This window comes from Anser cygnoides, chromosome 3 (genome assembly GCF_040182565.1).
Source record: "Anser cygnoides isolate HZ-2024a breed goose chromosome 3, Taihu_goose_T2T_genome, whole genome shotgun sequence".
NCBI classification, from domain to species: domain Eukaryota; kingdom Metazoa; phylum Chordata; class Aves; order Anseriformes; family Anatidae; genus Anser; species Anser cygnoides.
The window spans coordinates 107869311-107887839 of NC_089875.1; the positions used below are offsets into that span (position 1 = coordinate 107869311).

Genomic DNA, 18529 nt, shown 5'->3' on the forward strand with positions numbered 1-18529 from the left:
CCTACCATTTTTGATGTTTGGTCATGCTGGCTCTGTACCGGTCTATAACTGTGTTCTGCAGAACTATAAGTGGAGAGGCAATGTTGGATCTCTATCATTATGCCTAGTGTATATGCATAACTCTTTACCTTAAGCTTGAAAACTGAATATTTAAGATTTACGTATGAAGAATTTTCCCATTGTGTTCTTGCAAGTGATGTTTTCTAATTTTCAAGAGAAAATAGATGATGGATGTGACTCCATCAAAATCTATTTGCTGTCCTTTTAAATTACACAGTTTCTATTTCCAATTTATTCCTAATCAGTTTCTCTGTGTGGTGCTTATGATGATGGACAGTACTGGAGACAAATCACTTCCATCTGTACTGCAAGTCACATTGCAAACTTCTTTTGGATTGTTCTGCTACTGTTGTAGACATCTAATGCTCCGGGGATTTGTTTCACTTGTATGTAACTGTCACTAGAGTAGGAACACTATTGCAAATGCCTTGTTGAAACTGGCAGAGTTATGAACTGCTATGTTCTTTGTTTAGTTAATGCAGTTTTGTGTAGGTATGTGTAATAAAATGCAAATTGGTGTATATGGTGCTTTTACCTGCACATGCTACTGAAGCCACATAAGTGCCAGTGTCTATTCTCATTCTGGAGCAATGTCCACATTTTAATCGGCCTGTAGTTTCTCTGACAAGGCTGTCAGAGTAAAGTCTAATGAAAGCAGTGCTTTTGTACTGCATTTCTTCAAGGGAGTGACGAGAAGCTATCAGTTTCAATTTGCACAAACCAGCCTATTTTTGTACTGTGTAGCACAAAGTGTGTTTGGTTCAGGATTTCCCTGTCTCCATTGGCAGTAAAATTGACCTTCTAGCCAGCTACCTGAGTGTTAAACACCACATGACTGTCTTGTTTCTTTTTACTGTATTCTCAGCTGGTTTTGTCTTGGGCATCTCTTCCTACCTCACCAGCTCTCTTTCAGAGTACTGGGTGCAGGTGAGGTAATTAGTTCCTCTTAATCAAGAACTTCTTTTCATAAGCCAGGAAGTCATGCTTGCATGTTGAAATGGTATCAGAATGCCAATCAAAACAGTTGATATTAAACCATCTCTGGTCAGCAAAGCACATAGAGCTTAATCAGCCATCATGGTGATTGTCTTGTGGGTTTAGGTGTTTTGTTGAGTGAGGTTTCACTCAACAAGGTAATGATGATCAGCAGGACTAGAACAGTAATGGATGTAGGGTGTTACCTTGCTTTCTGTCAGGACCTATCACCACCTGCTTAGACTTGACATTTTTACCCTTTTTTACCCCAAGGTGTAAGCAATGTATTGCTAGTCCTGTTTACTAGATGAGTACTAGACGTCTTAGGCTACACAAGACGACCCTGATTAATAGGGAGCCGAACGTAGCTCTCTGAAATCCTGTGTGTCCTAATTTTCTCTTAAGAACATCTGTAACTCCTGCTTTGAAACTGGTGGAAATTCCTTTTGCTAAGGGGTGGTGGGAGCTGGGTGATCTGAGAACAAAGGTGATACTCACATGGGTTTCTTTTTAATTGTTTACCTAGGTGCCACCCTGTGTGTTATTTGTCAAGATCGCAATTCCCTTCGCCAGACTGTTGTCCGGCTAGAGCTGGAAGATGAGTGGCAGTTCCGACTGAGGGATGAATTCCAGACTGCCAACGCAAAAGAGGACAGACCACTTTTCTTCCTGACCGGACGACATATTTAATAGAAATTAGACACGTTTTCTGTATAACTAGGAAAAAATGAATGACAAGAGACTAATTGCCACAATCTCACAAGATGACTTTTGAGAGGCTCTGCTTTCTTAGGAAAAACAGGACTGTTTGATGACATTGCTTATTAGAATCAATCAATTTATCCTCTTATTTCCAAGCACTATAAGTTACTCTTCTAATTCAATTGTCTGATGGAAGTAATTCTTGATTCCTGGGAAAGATGCAGAAACTTAGCATTCCATGTGGCAGAAATTATTTTGGATCAGAAAGGAGGTGAATTAATGCATTTCTTCTGTGGCAAAAATGACCACAAACAAGTTTATAAGCAAGAGTTTTAGAAAACTTTTTGTACATTCCCAAAATAGGAAATGAAAATTTAGGTGCAGATTTTGTTTTACGAGTCTTATTTATCTAACAGTTGGCACAAAGCAACAGGTTATTGTTAGTCTTGTAGTATATTGCTACTGATTGATCCAGGTAGGTTTTTTATATGAAGATATGTAAAGTATAATTCTTAAAAAATGGGAAATCCGTTGGAGCCTTAATTTTTGAACAGGTACCATACTGGATAATTTTACCATACGAGAATTGTGGGTTGAAAGCATAATTATATGTCTGATTTTATTAGCATAAAGAAGAGTCAAGAAAGTAGACTTACCAGTGAGATCTGAACAATTAAACCTGAAAATGAAATTACCTGACACAACTGAGAATACCAAATGGTGAGACTGACCTGCAAGTGACTTTTTGCACCTAAAATGCTGGTGTTTTTTGGCCTCTGACTAAACTGTTGCACTGACTACAGACTTCAAGCTGGGCCCAGTGCAGTCAAAACAGAGAAGAGATGGTTCTGAAACCATCCCAATACACTTTCTGGGGATATTTTCTTGCCAAGGTGCTTCATAAGAGTGAGAAAATAGAGACTATGACTCTGAGGAGTTTAGGTGGCAATCTAAAAACACATTCTAGAAAGGCATGAGGCATCATGGTATTTTGTACACTCTAAATGTGAAGTCAGTGATCACAGTCCTTGTTTAGATTTTTGGAAATGTTCTCTGAGTTTTGGACTTCATGTTTGTCTTTACAGAATCAGTGTTTACTTTGCTCAGTCTGAGTGCAGGAAGGATGAGTGTAGACATTGCCAGAAGGTGTGTAATATTTGGGCAGTCTTTCTTGCTAGATATGCCAGTGAGATGGTCATTGATTTTTATACTGATGAAATGCCATTAGGTGGCTGAAGCCATGACAGTACTTGTCTTGAAATGGAGGCATGAATATGATTGTGCCAAAGAGCAAATTTAGGTTCCTTCACAGGGAAAAGCTAATTACAGTAACTGTAAGATACTTAGATTGCTGTTTACAAGATAACTGGTAGAAATTGGCATGCATGTATATTTTATTTTTTTTTTTATTTTTATTTTTTTCAGAGATTTGCTTCATTTAAATTTTGGGAATGAAGGTCGGCATTGTTTTATGTAAATAGTATCACCTGGGCAGTTTTCAACAGTTAGTCAGTTAATTTAAACTTTTAAAAGGAGTGTGACATTCATGTCTAATCCATCCTTTATAAATAAAGTTGATACTGCATGGACATCTGTCTTGGTGATATGTAGCACTGTCAAGCATGTTTTTGTGGGGGCGAGGGGAAAGTTGGATGAAAGGAATTCACTATTAAAGAATTCCTGAAACTGATCAAGAGAAAAAACAGCGTTATTTAATGGCCTAAAGTGTAACATAGCCTCAAAGGTACAAGAGTTTTTAGAAGAAATTGAGACTAAAGAGTGAGGGTTGAAAACTCCTGTCTTGTACTCAAACAATTTATGCTAAATGTCTGTAAACTTTCCATATTTTTAGATGTGAGATTTGCTTTTCAAATGCTTAGACATGCATCTTTCTCCAAGATTCATCCTGAAAAAAAGGCCTTAAGTATTTGTGTTGAAACAAGAAGCTTTCCAGTTTTGCTTTCACAAGTGGTGGCTTTGCACAGTAATATTTCTCTGATTCTCACATCACAGTGCTGGGAAAATCAGAGTGCCTTCTCAGTCCAAGCTCGTGTATCTTCCCATAATGTTGTTTACCAGTGTGTTTTGCAGTATTTCTGTAAATGGTACTCTGATAAAACATAGGTTCACTAGTGTGGCTGTCGAAGTTCCTGAGACTTTTCCAACACTGCTGGGTGCTGCTTAGTCTGTATTTTTTCATGGAATTATCCAGCACGCAACCCCTTCTGTGTCCCATGCTGTTATAGTTGTGTTCAGCTCTACTAGTAATGGCCAAACCATTTGGAAAGATCCCAAGCTCAGAGCTTTCCATTAAATATCTGTGAGATTAAAAAAATGCATTTCAGCTTCCTGTTCATACATCAGGTTTTTATTTTTTGTTTTTGTTTGTTTGCTCGTTATGAGGACAATTCCCTGCAGTGGTTAGAATGGTTGCTGGCATTTTGGCAGTCTAGGCTCTGTACCTGTGTTTGAACAGATACATTTACTTTCTGAAACACTGAGGTAACTTCACATGAGAATTCTGAACTTCACTTACTGAGGTTACTTGTTAAGAATTAAGGTGCTGACACACAGAGGCAGAAGCATTATGAAAAAGCAAAACACTTTAACTGCGTATTTATTTAAAAGTATTCTGTGTGGGTAAGATCAATACTTCTGCAATTAAGAAATTATAAAAGTTTGGAAATTTCACTAGAAACAGATCAAAGAAACATATCACTAAATCAGATGGAAATAGTAAATCACATCCTTTCTTAACATTCTCTTTTGGTATGACATCTTCAAGATTTTCACAAATTGCAGCCGCGGGTGGGCTGAAACCATCATATTCTTAAGTAACGTCTCACTTTTAACCTTTTGCTCTGTGAGTCACCTATCCACTGTATCCTGCCTACAGGATAGGGTCTCAGGACGTGGCCTCACCAAACATGTTTCCTGATGAAACAGAACAGGTACAAGTCTATGGGGCCTGATGCCATGCATCCCAGGGTCCTGAGGGAACTGGCTGGTGGAATTGGCAAGACTCTCTCCATCATATTTGATTAGATTTGGCAGTCAGGTGAGGTCTCCAGTGACTGGAAAAAGGGAAACATTACTCCCATTTTTGAAAAGGGTAGAAAGGAGAACCTGGGAAACTACATACCTGTGAGCCTCGCCTCTGTGCCTGGGAAGATCATGGAAGAGGTCAAGGAAGCAATGTCAAGGCACATGCAAGACAAGGAGGCAATCCGAGAAAAGCAGTAAGGCTTCACCAAGGGCAAATTATGCCTGACCAATCTGATGGCCTTCTATGATGGAGTGATTGCATCAGTTGACAAGGGAAGACTGACCAACGTCATCTACCTGGACTTTTTCAAGGCCTCGTTTTTATTATATCTTTCTATAAGACTAAATATGCACCACTTGTGTGACCAAAATGCAGTTATTTCCCTTCAGATGACTAGCTGTGCACCCGACATGGCAGAAGAACACAGCACTTTGTTTCCATGATGACAAATACCAATGGTGGATAAGTCAGGGAGAGCAGCTCTTCAGATCTCTGTACAAAAATTTCTTCATCCCTGACATAGTTTACAAGCTAAACTCCCTCAGACTGTAAGCTTTCAGATATGGGGAACACATAGGGTTTTGTGTCCAACCGAGACTCTGAGGTGATTACAGTAATGCCGGTAAATAATCATGATAAATAAAATCAAATCTGTTTGGGTGGGGCTGGCATCTTATGCTGTACAAAGCATAGAAACTTCTTTGTGCTGCTGTTTTTTTACCAGGGCTGCATGTGGAGGTAGGGAACCCAGGTCCCAGCTCCACCCTGCTTTTGTCTTGCCTGTTGTGGGAGGGTCCATTACAGTGACCTTTGAGAGAAAAATTAACCCACATTCATGCAAACAAATCATTTAGTCTTTCCTTTCTGATTTTGGATGCGGCAAGAAGATAGAGCTCTCCATCACATAGGTTGACTCGATAATGTAGTAGGAAACAAAATAGAAGGCAAAAGGGAATTGACAGCATGCTTTCACAGACTTTTATCCAGCCTCTACCTTCTTCTCTAGTGCCTTCCATGCTTGCTGGCTTAGTCATCCACCATTATCACCTGCTGATAGTATTGTTATCGTGTTCAGTACTGTGTGTCAGGGGGTGAAGCATTTCATGATTCAGCTGCTGCAAAAGACAGTATCCAAATATAGAGAAGGTTACTGGGAAGGTGACATTATTTTCCTTCTTACCCTCTCTCTCCACTATTAAAAAACTCTTCACAAGCACTTAAGTACTAATGTCTGGCATTTGAATGGCACGGGCTTTACAGATGATTTGAACGCTACAGGATGTAAGAGATTTCAGCCTTCTTCCCTTAGTAAGCACCTCCTGGTGTTATGGGGAATGTACAGATCTTGGCTCCTACGCAGTATCTAAAAGCAGCTGTTAAACATATCAAAGGCTAGATCTGTGATACTCTATGGTGATAGGTGTCAGTCAGACAAAAAGAAAGAAGTACAAGAGAAATAAGCCCAAAATAAGTGTCAGGGGAGAAGTTACAAAGTGGAAAATGGAGAACAATGGAAGCAGGGCTAAGAATGGATACAGCACAGCCTCTGCATTTGCCCCTCAGTGAACAGCTTTAGTAGTTCATCGGTTTTCACTGAAATACCGCAGCTATGCTGGTGAGAAATAAAATTAATATTGTTCTTTCCATTTTTCCTACCTCCTTAAGGACCTAGGTCTTCATTGAAAAGCAAACTAATCCCATATGTCCTCTGCCTGTTGACTGCCTTCCACCCCTTATCTCTGTTCTGCTTTTCATCTGAAAAAAATATCATTAGTTCTGGTCATTGGCAAATGCCACCCAAAAAGTAACCACTGATGATTGTAACCACAGCTCAGGGAGTTTTGAGGCATTGTCCATTTGCTGGCAGTGCTCACTGCTAACATATTATTCAGTAAAAGAGAGAGGGGATGTCAAATGTAACAATGAGAGTCCTGCTCAGTCAGAAAAAGACGTTTGGAATTGACTGCCTTGATTTTTAGAAAAGCTTCATAAAGCTGCTTCATATGCAAATGTTGTTTTGATTAAAATCATCAAGAAAACTGACATTTGATTTGCATAGTAGCATAAACAGAAGGAAATTTCTTTGTACTTGTTACATCAGTGATGTATTTTAAGCTCTGAACATATTAAGGAGGATTGTTCTGGCAAAGTGCATGCTGAGGTACTACAGAAAAAGAGTTGTGGCATTGCTATCAGCAGCTGAATGATTTCCTTTTACTTAGAGAAAACAGGATTGACACAAAGTGAGTTTTTACTTCTTACTGTATGAAGGGACCTAGTGACCCTGGAGAACTGCTGTCAGCTCACAGGGTATTGCGGTAACCACTGGATTCTCTATCATACTATACCAACACAGCAGATCATTTTGTAATCACACAGAACCTGGTTTTGGTGATGGTGTCACTTTTTTCCATTTGAATTTTATTCTTGTAAATGCCCCTGGTGTATCAGCCATAAATGGCATGAATCTGTCCCAGACTAAATGGCACCTGTGCTGGGGCATGCTGGCAGCCCTGGGTACCAGCCTGAAGACCCCCAGTGGGCTCCTGTTCAAGCCAAACCTGCAGCATCTTGAATCTTACCTCTGCCCTAACTGAGTGTCTTTCATTCCTTTTTCTCTTTGGTATCTGTATAGCTAAAAATCCCAAACTCTGCTGCTATTTAATTTTCTTTTATTTGCATGGTGAATCTCCCCTGCTGAAAGAGATGACAGTTAGAAAACCCACCAATGTACCTCCTGTATTTACTTAGTCTGCCTGTTTTGTAATGCATTTGCAGTAACCATCATCGGAAACAGTGCACAAGCCTCATGTCCAGGGAGAAAAAACAAGTGGTGTAGATGCAAAGCAGGAGGCTTACTACTTGGCAGCTGTGTAAGGTAGATTTTATTCTTGCTTACTTTATAAAGCCCCTATTTCAAGGGGTTGTAAATTGCCATGGGTGTTTATGAGATAAAACAAAGAAAACAGAGAAAAGCAGTTCCATATGCTGTGTTCACAGCAACTCCAGCAATGTGAGAAGGCTGGAGAAAGTTACACTGCTCTAAGAGAGTGGCTGTGTCCCAAAACAGTAGATTGTATTTAAAAATATCTTAAATTAATTTTCAGTGAGCAATTATTCTATTAAAAATAAGAAGACAATCTTATCAGATTAGAAAATAAAGTTTACACCATGGCTACCATGAGCTCATATTACTTTTTTAAATATTCTGTGGTGACTACAATTTTTTTTTCTTCTCATGACAGAGCACTTACACATACTGTTTATAAAAAGAAATTGGCTCCTGTTTGCCCTGTATGATCATGTAATGATATCATTAGGCTATGTTATAACTGACAGAAGGCTTCTGTATATGCTGCATGATTATCCAGTGAAACTTACTGATACAAGATCTCAGAGGCAACAAGCTGGGTAGGAGTCCACACGTGGCTGCAAAGCTTACATGAACATGAGTCTGAGGATATTTTCTGTGACTTCTGGGTCAGTCCCAACGTGTCTTTGGTTAGAAACACTAACCATGGATGTAGCAGCAACGTTGTAAAGTCATGGAGAATTGGGAATGGATTGAGGGAAAAGCAGCTGGGGCTTGGGGCTGTAGGGAGCACTTGGAAGGAGATTTGCAGGAGAGAAAGAGACATCAGCCTGGCTGAGGAGCGTGAAAGCAGAGAAGGTGGGAAGGGGAGAAACTAGTGGCAGTGGCAACCTTGGGAAAAGCCTGGGAACCACTGAACTAAGTTATAGAAATTAGAGATTTTTTTCCCGTATGGTTATTATTCAATTTATGGGTTTCTTGATCAGAAACATCTGGTGTTGGTCACCTTTGGACATAGGATTCCAACTCTGACTATCAGGAGCATCGATCTAGGGGTAGCGGTTGCTGGGTTCACCTATTGCGTAGTAGAAATGCTCGTAGCTGTCAGGGCTTCCTGGTGAAAGCAGAAAAATCCTGAAGCCAGACGATGCACAAGATGACAAAGGCTTCAGATATACAGCATGCTGGGAAAGATGTACAGCCACTTCTTGAATAATTTTATAAATAAACGTTATGCAAAGTATTATAATGATTGAAACAATTACTGATAGATTGTTATGCTTGTTCATCACAGTTTGAAAGCCAACTTAACATAAGAACTGGGTGGTACTGTGGAAAATTACTCCAACAAGAAGTGGTTCCTATCTTTCAAGTGCTGTGAATAGACCTTTCAGCAGAAGCAGGAATGCCATTGAAATTCACTAGGTGTGGCATTTCCCTGCTAAGCAGCAATGAGGAGAATTGTATTGAATTTCCTTCCCCGAAACTGCTCCAGAAAGAAAATGTGATGTGTCAGATAGCTGATAAATGGGTTTCTGTGCTCCCAGTCTTACCATTTTTCTGTACAACAGAAGCCAGTAACTTGAGCATCCTGGTAACTTAAGTTCTGTTCTCTTTTCTCTGGGAAGCGTTAGCCTGCAATTTTAAAGTGACCTAGCTATTTGGCCACCTCAGATTCAAAATTTCTAATGTGAATCTAAGTAAGCATCATTTTTTCTTTGGAAAATCAGCTCTCCTCCAGGTGTCTTCCAAGTCAATGTCCTGTGACCCTGCCTCCCGTCAGGTGGAAGTCCGTCAGGCACTGGCACCAGCGGGCTGGAGTGGCAGAGTTTCAGGGCAGGAGCAGGGCACAGCGGGCAGCAGGAGGCTGCCTGATGGCACAGGAGGATGCTGAGGGCAGCCCTGCTGATGTTTGTGGGCCTGGTGAGCACCTGGAGTAAGCTGAGAGTTTATTGTTTGCACCTGATGCCCCTTCTGTGGTGCAAACTGACATTTCCTTTGCCATGTTAGATGTTTGCCTTTGGTGGCTGTGTTAGTTTTGGAATACACAGGAATAATGCCTAGTTCCCAATACACTCAAAGCTTAAGGAACTGCTTCCTGCACAACAGTACTGCCCAGTCCTGTCCCACTGATTCCTGCCTCCACAAGGCAATGCGATTCCCCCTCAGTTGGGCTGACTTGGTTCTTCTGGAGACCCCAGAATAAATCATCTCAGGGACCTGTTTCGGGTCTTAAAAAGCCCTGTGTGGTGTAGTTTGGGATGAGGAGGGTGACAGAGGACACAGCTGAAGCTGATGTTGCTCTTGAAAAAAACACCCTGTCAGACCACAGCCTGTGAGATGGTGATACCCTAATCCACGAGCTGACAATGCCTGGTGGACTGCCAGCTATCAGAGAGGGCTTCCCCTCTTCTGTCCTCTCTACCAGTACACGCTACCAAGCTTAGTGCCACTTGCAGTGATGACAGACCACATGCTGGCTGCAGGCTATTTCTCTGCTCATGCTATATTTCCAAAGTTTTCTTTTTCCATTGCTTAATTGTTTCCCTACTTACTGAATTTGCGTGTAGCTTAAGGTGAAATATCAAACATAGCTGGGTGCACTTGTTGATTTGATAATGATTATCAGCTCGTAGCTAGTGCTAGGTGTCTCCTGCAATAGCTCCCTATAAATAGCACATTTCATTATGTAACACAGTGGAAAGATTTAGAAGCCTTTGCCTGAAGTCACAGATGTATCACCAGGGTTTAGATTTTTCAATAATAATTTTATTTCACCAGCTACTGCAAGCAGATGCCTTATAAGCAGAGGAATTAATAAAATCCAAGCCAAAGGTTATGATCCTAAAAGCATAACAGAGCCATGAATTACTGGTCAGTTCAACATCAAAGCCTCTCTAGGCCTCATGTGGGGGATGAAACTGCCAGTCAGTTCAGCTGCCACACGTGATTTTAGGACACCGACCTCTGCAGTCCCCTCTTACAGAAAGAGACATCACACAGGTATCGGGGCAAATTTGTCTGAAGCTACACAGGGCAAAATTTGTAATAACTGTATTTTACATTCCAGTATATAACTAAAAGGAATCATAAGACCAAAAGAAACAAATGGAAAGGAAAGTGCTCTCCTTCCAACTTTTTATTGCACAGAAGAAGAGAAAAGTTGTGCTGCCTGCACACGCACGGTTACAATTGTAGAGCTCTGTGGCTGTGCAGAAAGGCACAATTAGATTTTGACATTAAGAACCTGTCTTGAAAACAAAATTAAACCATTAAAATACACACTAAATATGATAAGCGATGGTAATAAAGTGTTGGCAGAGTGAGAATTCCTTATATTCTTTTCACAGAATGTAAAACTCAGCAAATAGTCTGACCATAAAATCTCATATACTAGTAAGACAGACACCGAATGTTTGGAAGTTCATTTGTTTGTCAAGCTCTAATTTTTCACTGAACTTTATGACTTAATTAGGATACTTGAGGAGTCAGTTGCAAGGAAAGTGTGCTCTGGTTTACTGAGCTCATGTTTCTTGCTCTGACTCTGCTTCCAAGAACTTCAGCAGGTAAAATTAGCAAGCAAACGCGATCACGGGGAAATTATATTCTCTGGAGCTTTGTTGTCAACAACTAAAACTTGAAGGCAGCATTTTTATATATGGCTGAAACCAAGGCTGGTTTTAGTAGCCTACACAAAGAATGGGAGAAAATGATCAGCCCAGGATGTCTTCTGAGGATGAAGAACAGCCCGAGAGCCCTACTGGCTCCCCTTGGTCTTGGGTAAGATCTTATGCCCTAAGGTTGCATAAATAACATTTTAAAGCTCTAGAAGAAAGTAACAGACTGTGCTCTATAAACCTAGGTAGAACTGAATATAATCAGCTTTTTCACTCTTATAGAGAAGTTTGTGTTTCATTACTGATTAGATTTCCTATTCTATTTCTACCTGTAGATATTAAAAAAAAATTAAATGGGGAAAACCTAGTGCTCCTATTGTGTATGCCAAGTGCTGCAAGAAAACCTGTCTGATTCCATACTGTTTGCTGTCTTATTGGCTGTGTAAAGCAGCACTGTGTAAAGGTACCTTTTAGGTATAATGGAGGGAAAATGATATAAAGAATAGTGTAAACACCTGCTTAACAGGTATCTGTTAAGAAGAGAGCCAGTGAGACCCCCTATTAGAAATACAGAAAAGCTTTGCCATAATTTTTTACAATAGAAACTGCCTTAATATAAGACATTCTGCACTAATGGTCTAGGAGCAGTGGCTACATAGGTCTATGGTTTAAGGTCTGGGCTTGATGCTTTATGATGCTAGAAAGGCTGTGGGTCAGTGAGGTTTTCTACTGAGAAGATAAAGGATGTGTTCACTGCGATGGGGCTTTGAATCAAAACAGGAACAGCTCTACTGAATGGTATGAGAACTCTGCAAGTCTTAGGAAAAGAGGGGCTTTCAATTACTTTTTAAAGCATATTTACTACTGTAGTGGTTAAAAAAAAAGTCTTGATTTTTTTTCTGTTTGTTTGTTATCATTTCATAACCTTAAATTTAATTTTCTTTTTACAAACATACACATCTGTGATTTTTCTGGAAATATCAACGTTTGATAACTCCCTGGGTACCTGCATGAAATATCAGTTACATGCTTACATGCATATTTGTGCCTGACCACAAATACTTAGAAACTATTTCAAAGTCAATTCTTTTTGAAGGTAAAAGTATAGAATAAACTGTTTTAGCTGATGATAGAATTGTGGATTTAAAATAGTTCATCACTGGAGGAACATGCAGGGAGGATGAAGAGGAGCACCAGTTGTTCTCACTAGCAGTCCACACCATTACCGACAAGTGACAGGATTGGTGTGTTGGAGAATGTCTATTTTTAATGGGTAGGAAGATAATTTATAGATGTTGATTTCTTAACTAAAAGTAAGTGGAAACTCTATTTTCAGTGAAAATCCCCTGCAGACTGACCAGAAGGGAGGCTGGGTGTGGAGATAGAGGTACTGAATAGTTAGCAGGTGGTTAGGTCTCTAAGGAACGTCTGAACTATATTCAGTATAAACAAAACTCTGAATTTGGTTTGCAAATAAGGCAGGGATTTTTATTTATTTATTTATTTATTTATTTATTTTATTTTTACATCAAACTTCAATAGATTTCTGGCTGTGAGTTTTATTTAAAAACTGACAATTGCACTTGTATGACTTGTACTTTAGTTTAAGTTTCCCTCTCTGAAATTCCTTCACATATGTCTCTTAAATTGTCATGAGAAATCGTGGGTCCCACTGCTCTGTGGAACAATCTATTCTTCAGCAAATATGAAAGCTTCATTGCGAGTTAAATAAGCAGTGTTATTTAGCATATAAAGCATATTGGATTTCTGATAGAAATAGATGTCCTAAAGATCATTTGAAACTGTTGCTGTTGGCCTTTAGGAGTTGCTGACTCTAGGTTTCTGCTAAGGCCTTCAGAGAAGACCATTTCTCTCCATAGATTTACTTGTGCTTCTGTGTGTCAGCATATGGTAGAGTAAATAGAAAACTGTGGTCCCTGAAGATGAGGACTGAATACCTATATTGGAGAGTTTTAAAAGCTCATAATAAAGAGTTCTTCAATAAAAAGATTTCCTAGATATGCAAAGATAAACATATGAGCCCTCAGATTAAACGTTGAAATGTAACGTGCTATTAAAACATTACATGCTTCCAGAAGAAAAATGTAGTTTTATAAGCATCTAGGCCTCAAAACACTTCCTCTGATTTACCATGGCATTGTAAGAGGATGACACAAAAATGATTTCATACAGGAATTTCCTTTCCCTGAGGGTATTGAATGGGATTGTACACTTCTCTCCTTTTTATTAGAGGAATAAAGGAAAAGATACGTGAAACGAACCACAGGCAAAGAAATTATGCATCACTGAAAGAAGCCAATGTATCATGGTACGGATGGTGGTGCTGTAATTTAGACTTGAAATAGAAAGATAGTAAGGAAGACAGCTTTATGGTAATTGCACAACAGATTAAGCAGAAGGAAAAAAGTTACCTTAAAAACCTGCATAACCAGTTCACTCATTTATTTATTTATTTATTTATTTATTTATTTATTTATTTATTTATTTGACCAGTGACTGGCAATGTGTCAGCACATGAAGTTTCAGTAGAAAATTGTGACTAAGCTGTGTGGTTGGAAATGGGACTCTTAGGAACAGAGGATGCTGCTGGAGCAGCACAACCTGCAGCCCAGGTTGCAGCTGGACTACATCAGCTGTTTTATTCCTGTGTATCTGCCTTTCTAGACCTCCTGTGAAAGTAAGATAATTACATATTCTCTTTAATGTTGTAGTCCATTGCCACAGCTTTGTATTTATAATGCAAAGGTGGATTCCTTTAGCCTATGTTTGCACCAGTTGAGCCCGTATCTAAATCGGGAGAGGCTTATACATGTTGTAGTGCTAACTCTGGTGCTGGGGAGAGCTTCTTTTCACAGATCTGGTCAGCTTTGGGAAGAGCAGACCCATAGTCCATCTCTGCCCGCTGCAAACACATATAGGCAATATCCCCAGGCTATACCCTGCAAAAGTGGGAGGGAGTGGTGCCTGGCAAGATGAAAAGTCCATGAAGAACAGAAGGAAGTGAGTCCACCTCAGGGAAATGGCCTGGTGGGGACGGAGGACTGAACCAAGACAGTGGTGTGCTGCCAGCGTCCTGACAAGGTGGGCCCTTTCCCAGTCCCCTCTTCCTGCTGGTGACAAACCCTCTGTGACAGACTACCGGCCTGCAGACAGGGATGGTGTCTGCAGGCATCTGACAGGCTGGGCCGTGCGTTACCAGTGAGGAACGCATCCCAACCTCAGCAGTAGCGCAGCGCTGGCACTAGGCTGGAGCACGGGCCTGAAGAGAGGGCTTGTCTCTGAGGTCACCTCCAAAACCTGCTGCTCTCATGTGTCCCAAAGCATGAAGGAACAGTAAAATCTCTGCAGGGTGGTGACGTAGCCACCATGGGTGTCTGCTGTTTTCTGAGCCAACACTTGGTGGCTGAATGAGGGGAAGTCAGCTTGGGAAAGCTCTTGACAGTCACAGGGGACCCTCAAGGGCCTTTGCAGCAGCTCAGGAAGCCTTCTGAGGTGTCGCAGAGAGAGGCTGGGTGGTGACTCTGAATGTAACCGCTGTCGCTTGTGACTACACAGCACCAAAACATCAAGACCAGGCTGTGCATAACAACTGCAGTGACGGGGTGCTGGGGTCAGGATGGGTGTGTGCTGGGCACGGAAACCTGACCGTCCATTTTGTGACCAGGAAGCGTACATGGGGGGCATGTGGCGGGAGCACGGGGAAGGTCCTTTATTCCTGTGATTAACTTGTTTGGATTCAGCTTTTTTTTTTTTTTTGTGGTTTCATCAGTTCAGTCAGGGGTTGTTTATTTTGTTCTGAAGAGTGTGCTTGAAATCTCTGTGCTCTGGGGCGGGCAGCTGTCTTGTCAAGTGGAGGACGGTGTGAGGCTGTTTTGGGGAAACCATGTCAGGTGTAGAGCTTCGTGCTTTCCAGGGAGAGCCCACAGGGATGGTTTTTTACCTGGTAACTAATGAGATAGCATGGCGTATGTAGATATGCTAACAGATGCTGTCACTGCTGTTCATGTTTAATTACAGAAATATCTAGGAAGCACATTGAAAGTACTCACCTAACCTTCAATATCACCAAATTTTAGAGCAGAGATGTGCCTGTCAAAGCACAAAGGACACAAAGATCTACACAAATTCTTGTATCAAACACAAACTTCCCATACAGCCTTGGGCAATGTCAGGTTTTATTTTCCAGAATTTCCATCTGTTGTAGGGAGCTCTGTCATGAAGTCCCAGTTTGAGACCTTCATGCTCAGAGGGACTTCGGCAATCTTCACCTGAGCTGTGAGGGCTGGGCATCTGTGAAAACCTAATTTTTTTAGGTTAATTTAACCTGAGGCTTATATTGTCTTTTGAGATCCTTCAGGAGAAGCCTTCTAGAAATGCAAAGCATCGCAGCAGTTGCCATCTGCTGCCGGTTGATGCAGCCTGGGCAGAGGGGCTGGTCAGCTCCTCAAGGGCAAGTTTCTGTGCCTCTCCAGCTAGTCTCAGGTCAAACACTGAGTGACTGATAAAATGCCCTTGTTTCTCCAAGGCTGTAGCCTTCTCCAAGGGAAGCTGAGCCCTGGAGCAGCGCTGGTGGTGGGCTGGGGAAGATGCTGGGAGGCGGCATGTCCCAAAGCACCAGGGGCTTTGGAGCAAGGCTCAGGTGCTGAGGGAGGTGGGCTTCATCAGTGAGAGGCAGCTACAGGGAAAGGGGTGCCTACAAAGGGAAAATTTATTTGCTTAAACATGATAATTCTGTTTCTTACTTGGCTTTGGTGTTATAGGCAGATTACTGCACTCAAAGGCCCGAAAAAAACCAGTGGCCTTTCTGGCCCTGAGCAGAACTCAGGCTTTCCAGCAGCAGGAGCTTGTCTTCATGCCATCCCAGGCATGTCTGTAGTGGCAGACCTGTTTGCAGACCCTTGCTCCCATTTCAGGGGATGAAGGATGTATTCTTGCAAGAGGAAATAAGGGTAAATAATGTTCTCTCTGCTGATCTGCTTTCCTTCAGCATCAAGCACATGTGCTGCCTTCCCACCTACAGAAAAACAAACAGTAAATTGAATCCAGACTGTGCACTCTTCTCTGCAGTGCCTAGAGTATCTCTCTGGGAGCTGACTGAAGACTGGATCCTTCTGCACTTTCTTCGGAGCAGATTGCTGGAGGTCAGCAGTCCCTCCGTATCTGGAGATCATGTCTCAGAGAGACTGCCCTGTCTTATTATAGACATGAAAGTTCAGCTCAATACATGAGGACCAAAGGATGTGAGGGCAGTATAACACTATGAAGGTTATCAGCTGCCTTGCCTTCCAGTTCCTGTCGCCTACACTGCCACAAGGCTTCTTTCTTTGCAGGATGAGTAATGCTTTAATAACACTAATTGATCTTAGGTTGCCATAAATGCAAACAGTGTTAACCTCCCCGTTTCCAGTTCTCCTTGGAGTGATCTGTGACAGGTGACTCTCCCTTGCAGCAAAACTTCCCACCATTTAAAGGTGCAGCCCTGGCTGAATGGCTGAGGAAAACCTACACCAAGTTCTCTGCTGCAAGTGCAAAACACTTCTAAAGGTGGAGGAAATGAGAAAAACATAATTCAAACAGGGTGAAAGCACAAAAATGTCTCCAAGAACCAGGGCTGCCTTAAAATGTGTGATTTTTAAAGGCTATGGTACATATTTGTTTCTTGCTACCAACTTGGGAGCAAACAGTCTTGTGGATGTCATCACTTTCACAGAGCTGAAATAATTAAGAAATTGTGAGTGGAGCTGCTTATGTGGAGGACTACAGACAGGTGTGGAGGTGAGAGTGGAAGCTTGCTCCTGCAGTAAGGCAGCTGCGAGAAGGGAACATTTTACTGCAAAGGTCTGAACCTTTGGACTCATCTGCTTAGTGAGTGGAAAAGAAAACAGCAAAAATGCACGATGTGGCTGAAAAACTACAGAACTAAGCATTTCCAGGGAGCAAAATTTATATGGCCTTCTCTTGTAAGTGCATCCTCTTAATTTGAGGAATTTCAGAGGCAGATGGGCTCCTCCTGTGAAAAACAGTTTTAACCTGCACAGTCAGGGAAACATCAGCTGCCCAGTCAGCTTTGGGGATGAGTTAAAGGCATAGATGCTCCTACTGCTTGATCATTTTTTTTTGAAAAAAGGAGATATTAAAAGCCTGGATTCATCAAAGGAATTTTGGTATCAGTAGCCACCCTCACAGGAAAATCTGCCACTGTTTTTCTGAGGAATTATATATGTTTGTGTGGAAAGAAAAAGCAGTTCCTGAATCTGTATCTCAGGCACTCAACCTGTGATCTGGATCGCTCAAGCTAAAGCCCGTGCTGTCTATTGCACCTTCACCACTGTTCTCAAGCTCTCCATGCACCGTGTCCTGCAGGGCTCCCAAACTACCTCCCAGGCAGGATTTCTGTGTGCATACGTTAATTTAGGTTTTAGCAACTGAAGTAGAAAATATAGCAAATCAAAATTTTCGAAAATATGTATTTTTAATGAGGCCTTTGGGAAGATGATGTTTCAGTGTCATGAAGAATCCTGCGGTGCTGCCAGGGCACTCAGGAACAGGCGTCGGGGGCTTGTTTCTCCCTCAAGAGCACCACTTAGAAGTTACAGCTCCCTGAATCTTCAGCTTGTGGCAAGCTGTGATTTTTATCTTTACAGTGTGCCAGGACATCCATCATCCAAACCACAGACCACAGCACAAAAGAGCAATCGTTTACTTGAACAGAGCAGGCTCTATATTACAGGTGCTGTTACCAGGCAATAGAGACATGCCCCTTCACAACAATTCTGCATCCTCCCTTCCGAAAGGCCAAGAAGAAAAAACTGGAAGGATAGATTTATTTAGTGCCTGTATTCTCTTGCCTCCTCAGCTTTATTTTTTTTTCCTTTTTGTCTTCTGAATTTTGTGAGAGCCTTGTTCTGATCCCAGAGCAATGCTGATTTTGTGGCCTCACAACTAAAATGTACTGCTCTAATGTACAACCAATTTTTCTTTTGCCCAACAAGCATAGGGAATAGAAGGGATGAGGAGAGGATTGCTACTTTTCTTTGCTCTTTCTTTATTTCTTCAGGGGAAAACACTTGAACCTTGGAGCTTTTGGGCTAAGTGGTAGATGTGCGCGGTATTTGATTCCTGAATCAGGTGAATAGTTTAAATATTTTCTTTGTTCTTGTAAATATGGAGCCAGTTTCATGAAAAGTGCAGTAACCTGTCTGCATGGGCACAAAGGAAGAAAATACGTTCTTTTTCATTCTAATCCAACCCTATAGTTATTGTTTTAATTAATTTGTTTAATATCATTGTCTTTCA

At 41.3% G+C, this 18529-nt stretch overlaps 2 protein-coding genes across 5 annotated transcripts in view; both read left to right on the forward strand.

Annotated features, from left to right (window-relative positions):
- Positions 1-3326, forward strand: part of GREB1 (growth regulating estrogen receptor binding 1) — a 96505-nt gene extending 93179 nt beyond the window's left edge. For all 4 annotated transcript variants that reach the window (XM_013172634.3, XM_066994940.1, XM_013172639.3 and 1 more), the window contains one exon: positions 1562-3326. In XM_013172634.3, coding sequence (XP_013028088.2) covers positions 1562-1725 — 164 coding nt within the window. In that variant the 3' untranslated portion in view covers positions 1726-3326. The remainder of the gene's footprint in view (positions 1-1561) is intronic.
- Positions 3327-11226: 7900 nt separating this feature from the next.
- The window catches only part of LPIN1 (lipin 1), a 76624-nt gene continuing 69321 nt past the window's right edge, over positions 11227-18529 (forward strand). The window contains exon 1 of the mRNA XM_048071282.2: positions 11227-11375. Within this exon, the coding sequence (XP_047927239.2) occupies positions 11295-11375 (81 nt within the window). The 5' untranslated portion in view covers positions 11227-11294. The remainder of the gene's footprint in view (positions 11376-18529) is intronic.